The 13,557-nt window shown below is 59.4% G+C and overlaps 2 protein-coding genes across 3 annotated transcripts in view; one reads left to right on the top strand and one right to left on the bottom strand.

Annotated features, from left to right (window-relative positions):
* Positions 1 to 2,745: 2,745 nt before the first annotated feature.
* LOC125938415 (steroid 21-hydroxylase) lies at positions 2,746 to 5,907 on the top strand. Of its 2 annotated transcripts, XM_049653532.1 has the most exons (10): positions 2,746 to 3,060; positions 3,145 to 3,234; positions 3,338 to 3,492; positions 3,582 to 3,677; positions 3,791 to 3,892; positions 3,991 to 4,077; positions 4,233 to 4,433; positions 4,649 to 4,827; positions 4,905 to 5,008; positions 5,099 to 5,907. In XM_049653532.1, exons 1-10 carry the CDS (start codon positions 2,862 to 2,864, stop codon positions 5,362 to 5,364), a joined length of 1,479 nt encoding a protein of 492 aa, XP_049509489.1. In that variant the 5' UTR covers positions 2,746 to 2,861; the 3' UTR covers positions 5,365 to 5,907. The 2 variants fall into 2 exon arrangements, with proteins under 2 accessions (XP_049509489.1, XP_049509491.1); XM_049653534.1 differs by lacking the exon at positions 3,991 to 4,077.
* The window catches only part of TNXB (tenascin XB), a 45,033-nt gene continuing 37,059 nt past the window's right edge, over positions 5,584 to 13,557 (bottom strand). Inside the window, exons 13-28 of the mRNA XM_049653527.1 lie at positions 12,614 to 12,901; positions 11,951 to 12,226; positions 10,420 to 10,707; positions 9,297 to 9,620; positions 8,661 to 8,996; positions 8,251 to 8,373; positions 7,989 to 8,132; positions 7,729 to 7,848; positions 7,482 to 7,625; positions 7,254 to 7,384; positions 6,989 to 7,121; positions 6,741 to 6,892; positions 6,544 to 6,640; positions 6,292 to 6,453; positions 6,049 to 6,212; positions 5,584 to 5,688 (exon numbers count right to left, since the gene is read on the bottom strand). Of these exons, the coding sequence (XP_049509484.1) occupies positions 5,584 to 5,688; positions 6,049 to 6,212; positions 6,292 to 6,453; positions 6,544 to 6,640; positions 6,741 to 6,892; positions 6,989 to 7,121; positions 7,254 to 7,384; positions 7,482 to 7,625; positions 7,729 to 7,848; positions 7,989 to 8,132; positions 8,251 to 8,373; positions 8,661 to 8,996; positions 9,297 to 9,620; positions 10,420 to 10,707; positions 11,951 to 12,226; positions 12,614 to 12,901 (2,987 nt within the window). The remainder of the gene's footprint in view (positions 5,689 to 6,048; positions 6,213 to 6,291; positions 6,454 to 6,543; positions 6,641 to 6,740; positions 6,893 to 6,988; positions 7,122 to 7,253; positions 7,385 to 7,481; positions 7,626 to 7,728; positions 7,849 to 7,988; positions 8,133 to 8,250; positions 8,374 to 8,660; positions 8,997 to 9,296; positions 9,621 to 10,419; positions 10,708 to 11,950; positions 12,227 to 12,613; positions 12,902 to 13,557) is intronic.

Genomic DNA, 13,557 nt, shown 5'->3' with positions numbered 1-13,557 from the left:
TGCGTGTCTCCAGGACTGACTGCAGTGCCCCCCTCCAGGGGGGCCCAGGCCAGGATTTGCATGGTCTTAGGCTGTCAGAGCCTGGATGACCCTTGGGGTATCCAGCTCTCCCTGAACACTCCCAGATGACACCCTGCGAGCTCAATCCATCATAGGACCACCCCGAGTAGACTTGTGACCCATCAGCCTGCACAGGATCCAGCACCACACCGAGGCCTCTATTCTGTTGTGCCTGTGGGGTGCTCCACTGTCCTGCTGTAGCCAGTCACTGTGGCCTCACGCAGGGCTTGTGCTCAGCTTAACACCTCAGCTCTTCTGCCTTATGAATGGCTGTCTGGCCACATGTTTCCCGCTCTGCCCTTGTGCAGTTGGGAGTTTTGGGGTTTCCCGCTTTTGGCTGAGATCTGGTCTCTTGAAAGCCTGTTGATGTTTGGTCTTGTTACCAGTGGCATTAGGTAACTTTCCCAGTGTTATGCATGTCAGTACACTAAGGAGACTGCTCTTTTACTGGATGAACCCTTCTCACCTGCCTGCCTAGCTGCCCCCTGTGTGGAGGCACCTCTTGGGTCTTCAGGGCCGACCTAGAAATCCTTCTAGAGAAATCTGCCGAGATCAGTTTTGATGGAAGCTGAGTCTGTTCAGCAGCCTGCCATTCAATCATCCAATAGCAATTTGTGGGCCTCTCACTCCCTGCCACACCTTCCTTGTGCCAGGTCCCCATCCCCTGTGAAGTGTGTGATGCCCAGGAGCTGAATGGTCCCAAGTGGCACACAGTTGGGGCATCTGACCCTATCTGGGAGAAGTGAAGAGGGACAGGCTTCCCAGAGGAAGTGACATGTAAGTTGGGTTCCGAAGGCTGAGGAGTCAGGCAGAGAGACTGGGGTGCACGAGGGGCATTTGAGGCAGACGGAGGAGAATATAAAAGGCCCAGAGGCCAGGGGCAGGACTGGGCACATCTGGGGGCACTGCATGTAATCCATTATGTCTGAAGCTTGGATTTGGAGGTGGGGGCTGGTGGAGGGATGGGGCTGGCAACAATGCCATTGGTAACAAGATCAAGCATCAACAGGCTTTCAAGATACCAGATCTCAAGTCAGTTTATGAAGGTTTGTTCACAATCATGCCAGCTTTCCAGGTCACTGTTCTTTTGAATGGAGTCCCCTCCTATTCCATGCAACTTTGAGACGTTCCGGCCTTCCTTAGGATTTCAGAGGCTTCCTAGGGCTCATCTCCATGGCCCTGTACTTGCCCATCAGATCTTTCTTCCCAAACTAGTCAGCATGGGTGGCATAAACCCACTTATGAGAGCCAGGGATTCAGCTGCAGTTGTGGCAAGATGCAGCCTGGGTCCAGGAGGTCGACTAGGAGGAAGGGAGCAGCTATTACTGCCTGCCCAACCCTAGGAATCCCACCCCTGCCTTCTGCCTCCCGGTCCTGCGCATGGGTCCAGGCTGAGCCTGAGCCTCTTCCACCAGGACTTCCTGCAGTTACCTCTTTAAGCTGGCGGGTGGCACAGCCAGTGTCTCTACTCAGGGTCTCCAGCCACATAGCCTGTGCTCTGAGTAAAGCTCGAGGGGAGAAGGTCTAATGAGTCCTGGGTGCTGGGATCAGTTTACAGAGCCAGGGATGGGGAGTTGTGGATGGTCTGGGCCTTAGGTCACCTCCCACCCCCCAGGCAGCCCTGACGTCTCGGCACTGTCACCCCTTCGATATGCTCTCTCCCCCAAGCCCCTCCTTTGAGTTCCTCAACTGCCTCCTCACTCAAAGAAAGTGGTTCCTGATTGCTCTGCCAGGTCCCCACCCCCTATGGCAACAGCTTCCAGGAGAGGGCTGGACCCATGATCCCAGCTGTGGCTATCTGGTTCCTTCCTGGGGACTTTGGCATCTATGGGGGGCACGTTCAGTCATACCGGGAACCCTCCCTCGCCCTGGGGCTGGACCTATAACCTGTGGCCTCTGACCCTGAAGGCAGCCCCATTCTGCCTGTACCTGGGGTCACATGCAGCTGGACCACAGAGAGAGACCAGAGGGTGGGCGGCAGACAAGGAGGAGGGAGGAGCGACAAGTGAGGAGCTGGCCCCTCTCTTCAGCTTTTCCTTCCCCTGTCCCTGTCCTTCCAAGGCCAGTGAGGTCCCCTCTCCTGCTCTTCATTCAGTTCTCTGAGATACCACTGTGTTTGGAGAATAATTCTTATTTTTGGCTCAAGCCAGCTCTAGTTGGTCTCTTTTCCTTGCGACCAAAGAGTATATCAAGTACATAGCAAGAGCTCCAAATTGGGAGACCACATAATTCTTCATCTTCTTCAACTTTTGAGGCTGAAATACGGCACAGTGAATAATTACACTGGGACGACCCAGGCAAAGCAGGCCACGTGGCCACCCCATCTGTAAGTTAAAAACACGCAGACCACTTTCAACTCATTTTGTTCCTCAGGCGATCCTGGACAGCATATAGGTAGGGACGGCCATTGTCTCCCCGAGACAAAGTCCGTGGCAGTAACGTGGTCCAGGGTGGGGTCGTGGTGGGCTCAGGCCAGACGAGAGGGCTCAGGCCAGAGAGTGACTACGTGTTTCTGCCTGGTTGACCTGCAGCCAGAAAACTGATTCCAGCTGTGGGAGAAAAGGTCAGGGTTGCATTTCCCTTCCTTTCTTCTTGATGGATGAGAAGCTTGCTCTTTAAAATGTGGACTCTCCAAGGCCAGGTGGACTGGTGTCTTGCCAAGACTGTGTGGGTGGGACAGTGGGCAGGGACCTGAGGGAAGGAGACCAAGGAGGCCCCAGAAGAGCCCGAGCAGCGAGGTGGATGAAGGGCCTCAAAAGCTATAAGTGGCCGCGCCAGGGCCTGTGCCTGGGTCTCTGGCCATGCTACTCCTTGGGCTGCTACTGCTGACCGCACTGGCCGGCACCCGCCTGCTGTGGAACAAGTGGAAGTACAGGAGCCTCCACCTCCCACCTCTTGCCCCCGGCTTCCTACACCTGCTGCAGCCCGACCTTCCCATCTATCTGCTTGGTCTGACTCAGAAACTGGGCCCTGTCTATAGGCTCCGCCTCGGGCTGCAAGGTGAGTCTGCTTCCTCCCTGGCCCCACCACGGTGGGGAGGTAGGGGCCTCTCCCTGCTGACATCTTGCTTTGGCTGTCCCCCAGATGTGGTGGTGCTGAACTCTAAGAGGACCATTGAGGAGGCCATGATCAGGAGATGGGTGGACTTTGCTGGCAGACCCCAGATGCCCTCCTGTAAGCATCGGGGCATTTCTTGAGGGAAGTACCAGGCTGGGGGAGGCAGGAAAGGTCAGGCCTGTGGCTTCCTTGGTCAGTTCGACCCCTCCCCTACTCGCAGATAAGCTGGTATCTCAGCCCTACCAGGACCTCTCACTAGGGGACTATTCCCTGCTCTGGAAGGCTCACAAGAAACTCACCCGCTCGGCCCTGCTGCTGGGCATCCGCAACTCCATGGAGCCACTGGTGGAGCAGATGACCCAGGAGTTCTGTGAGGTGAGGCTGGACTCCCACAGGCACCCCGGGTCAGCTTCACTTCTCCCTGCAGCTCCGTGGCCCGTTTAGTTCCCGCTCCTTCTCCACAGCGCATGAGAGCCCAGGCCGGCACCCCTGTGGCCATCCAGAAGGAGTTCTCTTTCCTCACCTGCAGCATCATCTGTTGCCTCACCTTTGGAGACAAGGTAAAGGCTCTCTTGCTCTCACCTATGTGCCTGGGCCCTTCCTTAGCCCCTCCCTGGTCCTCTCTGGTCCTGAACTGAAAGGATTGCCCCCGCCCCCCCTTTTTTTTTGGCAGGAGGACACCTTAGTACATGCCTTTCATGACTGTGTCCAAGATTTGATGAAAAGCTGGAAGCACTGGTCCATCCAAGTTTTGGACATAGTTCCCTTTCTCAGGGTGAGGAGGTGGAGCCCAGACTCCCTGGGTCCTGGGAGGAAGGGGTGGGAGAGCCGGCTTCCTTGCCAGCAGCTCCACTCTCTTGCTCCCTGCCCCAGTTCTTCCCCAACCCGGGCCTCCGGAGGCTGAAGCAGGCCTTGGAGAACAGGGACCGCATTGTAGAGAAGCAGCTGAAGCAGCACAAGGTGGGAACGCTGTGTGGACCCGGCTGCCCCCTAGCCCGCAGCCAGGGATACCACTGCCCCAGAGCGAGGCGTCCCACCAGTCCTGGACCCATTGCCCCCCTGAGACTCCTCTCCCCAAGCCAGGCACTCAGGCTGGTTTGCCTTCCCCCCCACAGGACAGCATGGTGGCAGGCCAGTGGAGGGACATGACCGACTACATGCTCCAAGGGATGGGGAAGCCAAGAGCAGAAAAGGGCCATGGACAGCTCCTTGAAGGACACGTGCATATGTCTGTGGTGGACCTTTTCATTGGTGGCACTGAGACCACGGCGACCACCCTCTCCTGGGCTGTGGCGTTCTTGCTTCACCACCCTGAGGTGCACCCTGGGGGCAGCCTGGCCGGGGCCACAGGAACTCAGCCCCCGGGGCGCCCACGCAGACTCTGTTCACCCAGGGGGCGGTTTCTCCTAGCTGGCAGGAAGGTTCCGCTGGGTTGCTTCAGGGAGCGGCCGGAGCCTGGGAGGCTGGGCGGCTATGGGTCAGCTAGCACAAGGTTCTGGCCCCAGACACCAGGCTTGCTCCCATTTCCCAGATTCAGCAACGACTGCAGGAGGAGCTGGACTGTGAACTGGGCCCTGGGGCTTCAGGCTCCCGAGTCCCGCTCAAAGACCCTGCACGGTTGCCCTTGCTCACTGCCACCATCGCTGAAGTGCTGCGCCTGCGGCCTGTTGTGCCCCTGGCCCTGCCTCACCGCACCACGCGGCATAGCAGGTGACTTCCGAGAGCTGAGGATGCATGGGATGGAAAGGGGGAATCGTGGCGGGTCTCTAACTCCACCCTCTCCTCAGCATCTTAGGCTACGACATCCCTGAGGGCACGGTTGTCATCCCCAACCTGCAAGGCGCCCACTTGGACGACACAGTCTGGGAGCAGCCACATGAGTTCCGGCCGGGTGTGTGGCAGGGAGGTCACCCATGGTGTGGGGGTGGCAGAGGCTAGTCCCGGCGGCTACCGAACCCTGGGTCTGTCTTTCTGCCCACAGATCGTTTCCTGGTCCCAGGCACCAGACCGAGAGTGCTGGCCTTTGGCTGCGGAGCGCGAGTGTGCCTGGGCGAGCCGCTGGCACGCCTTGAGCTCTTTGTGGTGCTGGCGCGGCTGCTCCACGCCTTCACGCTGCTGCCCCCCATGGGCCCGCTGCCCTCTCTGCGACCCAGGTCCCACTGTGGCATCAACCTCACAATGCAGCCTTTCCAGGTGCGGCTGCAGCCCCGGGGAGCAGTGGCCCTGGGGCTGAGCCAGCACCAGTGACAGGGCAGGATGCACGCCGGACACATGCCTCAGTTTCTCCTTTTATTACTCCCGTACAAACCCCTTCCCTCCCCCCCCTGTAAACATGGTGCTGTGAGATCGCTGACGGAGAAGGCTCCCTCCGGTGGCTGGAGAGTGAAGGTGGCCCCTGGCTCTTCTCTCAGCGCGACCCCTCAGTGCTCGGCAGTCATACTGGGGCGCCGGAGAGGTGAGCAGTGGTCAGCCTTCCCGGGCCGCTGGGGGCCGGTAGCTTCTTGGTCTCAGCTTCATTTCCGTGAAGGGTACAGAGAACTCGAAGCCTTTCCAGTAGTACCAGCTCACCCCCTGGGCGAGGAGTTGTTGAGACGGAGTCAAAGGCAGACATCCCATTGGCTGCCACCACCCCCTTCTCCCCCCCCGCCCCTCCGGGGAGATGGTTCCCAGAAGTCAATCGCCCTTCCTCTCCCCCACCCGCTTCAATGATCCTCAACCGCAAAGACTGAGGCTTAATCTGGGCTGGCCCTTCACACCCAATAAAGCGTGCTCATTTCCCCCTTCAGATAACTTGGTGAGATTGGCATCATTCTTCCATTTCACAGATGAGGGCCCTGAGGCGCCAAGCGGCTCGGTAACTTGTCCTGCCACACCCCAGCAGGTTGGGCCCCAACCCACTCCCCGCTCTGGGCTGCCTCCCAGGCCCCTCACCTGGTGGTCCACTGTGCTCCCATAGAGCCCGTTGAGGTTGGCATAGTGGCAGTTCCTGTACCACCAGGCGCCGCGGTACGAGACGGCGCAGGAGATGAGCAAGTTGTTGGGGTCTCGATCACGGGCAGAAAAGACACTGCCGCTGTGGTAGCTCATGGAGTCCCCTGCACAGGTGTAGAAGGAGCAGTGAGGGCCTCCCCTCCCCCTGCCCCACCTTCCGCGGCCCCCAGGCCCACCCCTCACCTGCTGTGCCATGGTAGCCCTCCAGATGGAGGCGGTAGTACTCGGGAGCAGAGTCTACTCGGAAAGAGTCGTACTGCGCAAACACGGCCTCGTCCCCAGCCCGCAGGTCCACGCGCATGGAGTAGTCGCCGGCTTTTGTCAGGCTGTGCAGGGCCTCGTTGCCTGGGGGTAGGGAGAGTGCTCTCATCAGGGTTCTGGTGCCCACAGGGCCTCCACCCCTTCCCCGGTCCCCAATCCCTGTGAGGCACTGACCCAGCCAGAACTCCCCAGAGATGTTCCCAAAGCCATGGGCATAGTCCTCCCAGTCCCTCCAGAAGTCGGTCTGTCCATCCATGCGGCGCTGGAACACCTGGGAAGCAGGGAAGCAGGTGGAGGCACCGTCAGCCGAAGGCTCCTGACTCAGCAGCCCCCGCCCCGTGCAGAGCCTCGGGGGCCCGTCTGCCACCCACCAGCCAGCCGCCCCCGTCGGTCTCCATGTCACAAAACACATTCAGGGGCCGCTCGCGGTTGCCATTGAGGAAGATGGTGGTGGCCCTTGAGGTGCTGGCTCCGTTCTGCATCTCTTCCCCACAGTCCCGAGGGAAGGGTATCCGGAGTCCACCTGAGAAGAGGAGAATGAGGGGCCGAGTCCTCTTCCCAAACCCTAGACCCCTGCTGCCTGCTCAGCCCCTGACCTTAGGTCCCAGTGCCCAAATACCGGTGGTGAAGGAGGTGGACACAGGCGGTGTGAGGCTCTCGCCCCACATAGCTCGGAGCCACACGCTGTACGGGGTGGAGGGAAAGAGGCCCAGGAGCTGGTGAGAGGTGACCCCTCCTGGGAGCAGGATCTCCTGTGGGACACACAGGGAGCAGGTCAGGGGAGAGGGAGGTGGAGCCCCACTGGGAGAAGCAGAGGAGGGGGCAGTACCTCCTGGAGGGGGGCCCGGGAGGGGAGTCGGCCAGTGAGGGGCGGGTGGGGGCACCTGGGTCTGTCCACCAGGGGTGTTGAAACTGAGCAGGTAGCTAGTCGGCGGGACTTGGGGCTCAGTCCAAGTGAGCAGGGCCGTGCGGGGGGTCACTTCCTTGGCCTCCAAGTCTTGGGGGGCCTCCAACCCTGGGAGGGGAAGGTGGGAACAGAAGATGGAGACAAGGCCCATCCTAGCTCCCCTGGACCTTCCCTCCCCCTGTCGCGCACACCTCACAGGCCGTACCTGTGGTGAAGGTGATGCTGGCCGGGGAGGTGAAGTTGGGGCCCCGAAGACCCCGTACCGTCGCCGTGTAGTTGGTGTGGAGCACAAGGCCACCCAGAGGGTAGTCCACAGCACTGCCAGGGGTTGAGCCCTGCAGTGGGGGGGCTGGGAGTGGGGGTGAGCATCAGCATCTGTCCCCTTCGTGCCCTGCCAGAGCCCCTCTCCCCACCCTCAGTGAGTCTTCTCCAGAGGCCTCAGCCTCGCTCACCCCCTGGGGCTGTGACACGGACGTCATATGTGTCCACAGGGGTCTGGGGGGGCTGCCAGTGCAGCAGAGCGGATCCCTCCGTCAAGTTCAGCGCACGAAGCTGGGTGGGGCCGTCAGGAACTGGGAGAAGGGAGGGGGCTCAGAGCTGTCCCCTGCTCCTCTCCCCACCCCTCACCTTCCCAAGCCCTGCTGGCCTCACCCCCTTTTCCCTCCCCCTTCATTCTCCCCCTACCTCCCGCCCGGGTCCCAGTCCATCCTACCTGTGGTGAGGAAGCCTGTGAGTGGCTCGCTCTCCTCAAAGCCACGGACGGAGACCACCGTCACCTCGTAGTGAGAGCCTGGGATCAGCCCCTTGAGTTTCTGGGTCCGGGCTCGGCCATCCACCTGCACGCTCTGTGGCTCTCCTGCAAACATGTCGGGCTTGGGAGTTTGCCCAGGGAATCAAGGAAGGGCTGCAGGGTTGTTAGAGTGCAGGGAGCAGGAGAAATGAGGGCAGGTGAGGACATGGCAAAAGGGTGTCACCTCCGTCTGCCAGCTGGTAGGAAACTTTGAAACTGTCCACTCTGGATGGTGGAGGCGTCCAGCTGACCAGGGCCGAAGTTTCCCTGATTTCGCTGAATTGAAGGTCACGGGGGCTTTCCAGAACTGAGGGGGGTGGGTGCCAAGGAGTGGCGGTGAGGGCACGGGGCAGGGGGCCTCTAGCCCCAGGATCCGCACCCCTTCTTCCAAGGCCCCAGTGGCTCCAGACTTGCTCACCACCACCCCTTTCCTCTCGATCTAGAAGAGGAAGTCTCTGTAGATTCCTCCAAGCCTTCCACCACTCACTGACCTTCCCTCTGGCTGAGGCACTAGGTCCCACCCTACAAAGTACAAAGACCCCCCACCCCACACTTTGGGGCAGCACGCGAACGTGCCCAACGTGGGGGCCTTACCTGGGCTGAGGGTGCGGGCCGTGCCCTGGATGCTGTCGGCCTTGTGGGGCCCACGCAGCCCATACAACGTAAGGGTGTATAGGGTCCCTGGACGCAGGTCCCGTAGCACCGCTGAGCGCCGTGTCCCTGGTACCATCAGCTCCCTCTGCAGCAGGGGACGCAGGTGGGGCTCCAGAGTGCTTGGTGATGGGACCCCAAAGCGGAGCAGGAAGGAGTCAAAGGCCCCAGATGGGGCCTCCCAGTTGAGCCGCAGCGAACTGGTGGTCACATCAGTCACCGACAGCTGGGACAGGCGGGGCCCTGGCTCCCCTGGGGTCTGGCCGGCAGGAGCAGACCCTGCACAGAGTGGGTGGGAGACAGAAGCACACCACCTCGGTGGCCTGGGGCAGGTCTCTTCTACCACCCCACCACGGCCTCCCACTTCCCATCTGCGAAATGGAGCTAATGCGGGGCTGGCACTGACAGGTGGGACCCACAGTGAGCACGCGTGTATAGAGCCAAGGACTGCTAGTGCACGCCTTCCTCCCTCTATAGTACCCTGCTTACGTGTCACCACCTCTGGGCACCCCCTTTAGCCCTTTCAGTCCCAGACTAGAGGTGGGGAGGCCTAGATACAGGGCCCTCAACCTCCAGTACCTGTGGTGCCCTCAGCTGAGATGGGCCCCAGGCGCTTCCCTTCATGGAGGCCATAGAGGAAGAACCTGTAGGAGGTGCTGGGCTCCAGGCCCGACACTAGGACCTTGTTCTGGTTGCCATCCACGAGCAAGGCCTGGGGCTGCCCATCCGTGTCCTGATACTGGACCACGAAGGAGTCAAAGGGGCCCTGAGCCACACTCCACGAGAGGTGCAGGGAGTCTGGGGTTATGTCGCTCACTGCCAGTGTCCTTAGCTGGGGCCCTTCAGGGTGCTCGGGGGCCTCTGTGGCTGGGCGCCAGGGGGCTGGTGTGTCCTCTTCTGGGGCTGTGTGGAAGAAGGCGAGGGGAGATGCTGAGCAGGGGTGACTGAGGCTCTTCTGGCATCTTCCTTCTCTTGACTCTGTCATTTCCCTGCCACCCCTGGGCCTCTCTGAGTCAGCACTGTGGCCCCATTACCCTCTGTTGGCCCCCTTGCTGTGTCTGAATCAGGGGCTTGCTTCCCCTTTTCTACCTTTGTGTCTTCTTATGCCTCAAGATATCTGCACAGCCTGCTCCCTCCCCACCCTCCCTGGGTGCCTAGGCTGATGGTCTGCGGTGGGAATAGCTGCTCACTCCCCGAGCTCGGGGCACATGGTCCTCCTGAGAAAAGCTGAGGAAGGAGCTGGCTGGTGAGCCAGAAAGGCAAATCATGCCCTCCAGGTTGGGCCCAAGTGCCCCGTCCCGCTGACCTGAGCTGGGTGTTAGTAACTCCCGAGGAGGAGCCTGCTCCATCATGGCAGCCACTTCTACGGGTTGCTATGCCCCTTGCCTACTTTCTGTTCCAGTTATTTTCCATTTGACAAAAAGTGCTCCTGACTCACCCACAGGAGGGGTCTGCCCCTATCTGGCAAGGCCACCCTGTGGGGAGGAAAGAGCTGCCTCAATAGAGTGATGGGGCACAGCTGGCGGCGCTGAGCAGGGTGGGGGCCTGGACGCTGGGGACCGCTGCCAGGGCCTTTCCTCACGCCTGCCCTGGTTCCAGCTTTTGATGGGCTCCTTGGTTACCATCAGAGCTGGCCCCACTGCATTTCCGTTCCTCCAGAACCCTTGGCAGGCCTCCTTATGCCCCAGGTCCTCCTGCTCACCTGTCACTCCCAGGACGGAGATGGGGCCCAGGCGCTGTCCTCCGTGGATCCCATAGAGCAGAAACTTGTATTTCCTGCCAGGCTCCAGGCCCTCTATGGTGACTTCCCGCTGGTCTTCGGCCACAGGCACTGCCCGGGGCTGCCCAGCTGTGTCCCTGTACTGGACCACAAAGGAATCAAAGAGGCCCTGGGCCACTGTCCATGAGAGGCGCAGGGAGTCTGGGGTCTCATCTGTCACTGTCAGCTCCCCCAGGCGGGGCGGGCGCTGCTGCTCCTTCTGCAGGGGAGCTGTGGAGAGTGGGAGGAGAAACTCTTGGTCAAGAGCTGCCTTTACCCCAGCCCTGGAAACTTCGGGGGCGCATGAGGGTCTAGGAAAGGGTCCCTGCAGTGTGGCTGCAGTCTGCCCAAAGGAAGGAGAGCGAGCAGCTTGATCTCTCCTCTGGAGGCCACTGAGCAAACTCCTTCCTGCGCCCACTCCCTCCTCGGCGTGATCAGGGTGCTGTAAATGCATAAAAGATCACCTTGTGAGGTAGGGTGCCTGGGGGTGTAGAGAAGGGCCTCAGTTTCCCCCTGGCTCCTAACCCCTTCAGCAGGGATGTGGCTGGAGCTGACAAAGGCTCCCAGAGGGTATCTGGGTTGTCAGGGAGACACCCCTAAATACTAAGGGCTGGGCTGGGCTGGGCAGCCAGAGCTTGGCCAGGACGTCCCCCTCTCTTGCAAGCAGCCTGGGCCGTCCTTCTACCCACTTCCCCAGCCCTGCACTAACACCACTGGACCAGGGCAGCCGGATGGGGCAACACTGGGAGAACAAAGGGCAGAGCAGAACACAGAAGAGACCTGCCCAGGTGGGGATGGGTATTGGATGACGGGGTCAGAGGAGAAGACTGTAGTCACTCCCCATAGTGAGGGTTTGGGGAAGAGAATTATGCAGTCTGATTGTCCCAGGCCCCAAGTGACCATGTGCCCCATCCCTGTCTGGCCAGGGTGACTCATGGTCCTGGGAGTGGGGTAAGGGTCAGTGACCCACCTCCACCCTTCCTCAGGGGGCTGAGTAATGGGCACAATGACAGCAGATTTTTTCCATAGTCTTTTTGCAGCCAAATCCTTCCATATTTTCCACTTCTTGCTTCCGTTGGGACACAGGGAGGAGGATGTGATCATTTATTAAGTGCCAATAGGTATTATTATTCGTAAGTATTATGCAGGTGCAGAAACTCAGGTTCAAGGGAAAGAAGTGGCTTGCCAATGACCACAAAGCTGGCAGTTGGAATTTGAACACAGGTCTGCTTGGCTCCAAAGACTGGATTTTCTTTATTACATCAGCGGTCGGTGAATGAAGGAAATAATGCATATAAAATACTCAGAATAGTGTCTAGCATGTGACAGGGACTCAGTAAATGTTTGCTTCTGGTGTTATAAAGGCTGAAGGCAGGAGAATTAAACTGCATGGAGAGGCAGGGGTTCGGGGCAGCTCTGGGGGCTTGGATAGGAGGCAGCTCTAGAAAAGGTGGGGTACAGGGCTGGGACTCACCTGTGGTGCCATCAGCAGAGATGGGGCCCAGCCGCTTCCTACCGGCCAGCCCATAGAGCAGGAACTTGTATTTCCTACTGGGCTCCAGGCCCGAGATGGTGACCTCGCGCTGGTCTGAGGCCACAGGCACCACCTGGGGCTGCCCGTCCCTGTCCTTGTACTGGACCACGAAGGAGTCAAATTCACCCTCAGGGACTGTCCATGAGAGGCTCACAGAGTCCGGGGTCAGGTCTGTCACTGTCAGCTCCCCCAGGCGGGGAGGTTTTGTGTCTGGGGCTGGAAAAGAGAGAGAGGTGTATGGGAGAGTGACAGAAATGGTGACAGAGCAGACAGAGCTTCCTCAGGGTGCTAGGGCTGTGGGAGCTGGTTCCAGGAGCTAGAGGGAATGGCTAGGCCACATGTTAGGAAGTGGGGCGGCAGAGGAGTAGGAATAAAAGATGAGCCGAGGAAGAAAGCAGTGTCCCTCGGGATGTAGGAAAAGTAGGGAGAAGGATGAGAATGAAGGCTAAGCGGGGAGCCCTGGACCTGGATTTCACTGGACTCAGTAAATAAATAGGTCTGGAGCGCGGAGCACGGAAACAAGGAACTCTAACGGTCGCCACAAGGGGGCGAAGGACACTGGGAAGGCTCCAGTGCTGAAGGTGGCCTCCAGCCTTCACTTACGGGTCTTTGCATCTGCAGCTATCGGGCCATGCCGCTTCTCATCCTGGAGTCCAAAGAGTAGGAACTTGTACTTCCGGCCGGGGGCCAGACCCGGAATGGTGATCTCACGCAGGTGTCCACCCACAGGCACTGCCTGGGGCCGCCCCTGCACATCCTTGTACTGGACCAGGAAGGAGTCGAAGACGCCCTGGGCCACGGTCCATGAGAGGTGCACTGTGTCAGAGGTCACGGCTACCACGGCCAGCTCCCCTAGGCGGGGTGCCACAGGGGGCTTTGTGGGCTGGGAGGCTGGAACAGAGCAGAGGAGGCTGAGGGGTCACTGGCAGGACCCTTCAAAAGAGAGAGAGGGACTGCCTTGCTCAGGCTATGAAATGAATGTTTTGTAGCGGGTACTTCTAGAGTGCTTAATGTGTCCCAGGCATTGCTATTAGCAGCTCACAGAGTAGCCTCACACAACGTGGGTGCCAATATCATTATCATGCCAATTTTGTGTGGCTCTGCAGCACAGAGGAGTTAAGAAATGTTTGTGAATTCACACAATTAATACGTTCAGAGTGGGATTCAAACCCAGAGACCCTGGTTCTGCAGCCACATTCTGAGTCACTAAAACACGCAGCCAGGGAGCTTGAGGAAGCCATACAGGAAAAACTAAGCAAGTCTGAGGTTCCCTATCAGGGAACTTAGAGGTAAAACTTATAAGGCACAGGGTACATGCCTACTGACTCTAAACACAGTCTCTATCATCCTCATTCAATGAAAGCATGAGGCAGGATCACCAGCACCATATGAGGAAAGAGAGGGGCCTAAAGGACCATTTGTGAGGCGTGCTGATCTCTAAAGGGAGAAATCAAGAGAGCAAAGAAAGGCCCCAGCTCTCACTCACCAGTCACACCCACGGTGGACACGGGGCCCCAGCGCTGCCCCCTGTGCAGGCCATACAGGTG

This window comes from Panthera uncia (genome assembly GCF_023721935.1).
Source record: "Panthera uncia isolate 11264 chromosome B2 unlocalized genomic scaffold, Puncia_PCG_1.0 HiC_scaffold_24, whole genome shotgun sequence".
Taxonomy (NCBI): Eukaryota; Metazoa; Chordata; class Mammalia; order Carnivora; family Felidae; genus Panthera; species Panthera uncia.
This window is presented reverse-complemented; position numbering and strand designations above follow the sequence as displayed.

What these genes read in the sequence shown, in the direction of transcription:
- LOC125938415 (XM_049653532.1), top strand. Translation starts at nt 2,862, where the DNA reads ATGCTACTCCTTGGGCTGCTACTGCTGACCGCACTGGCCGGCACCCGC. An exon ending in CAGACCCCAGATGCCCTCCT is followed by an intron (nt 3,235 to 3,337) that starts GTAAGCATCGGG and finishes CCCTACTCGCAG; the next exon opens with ATAAGCTGGTATCTCAGCCC. An exon ending in GCCACATGAGTTCCGGCCGG is followed by an intron (nt 5,009 to 5,098) that starts GTGTGTGGCAGG and finishes TTCTGCCCACAG; the next exon opens with ATCGTTTCCTGGTCCCAGGC.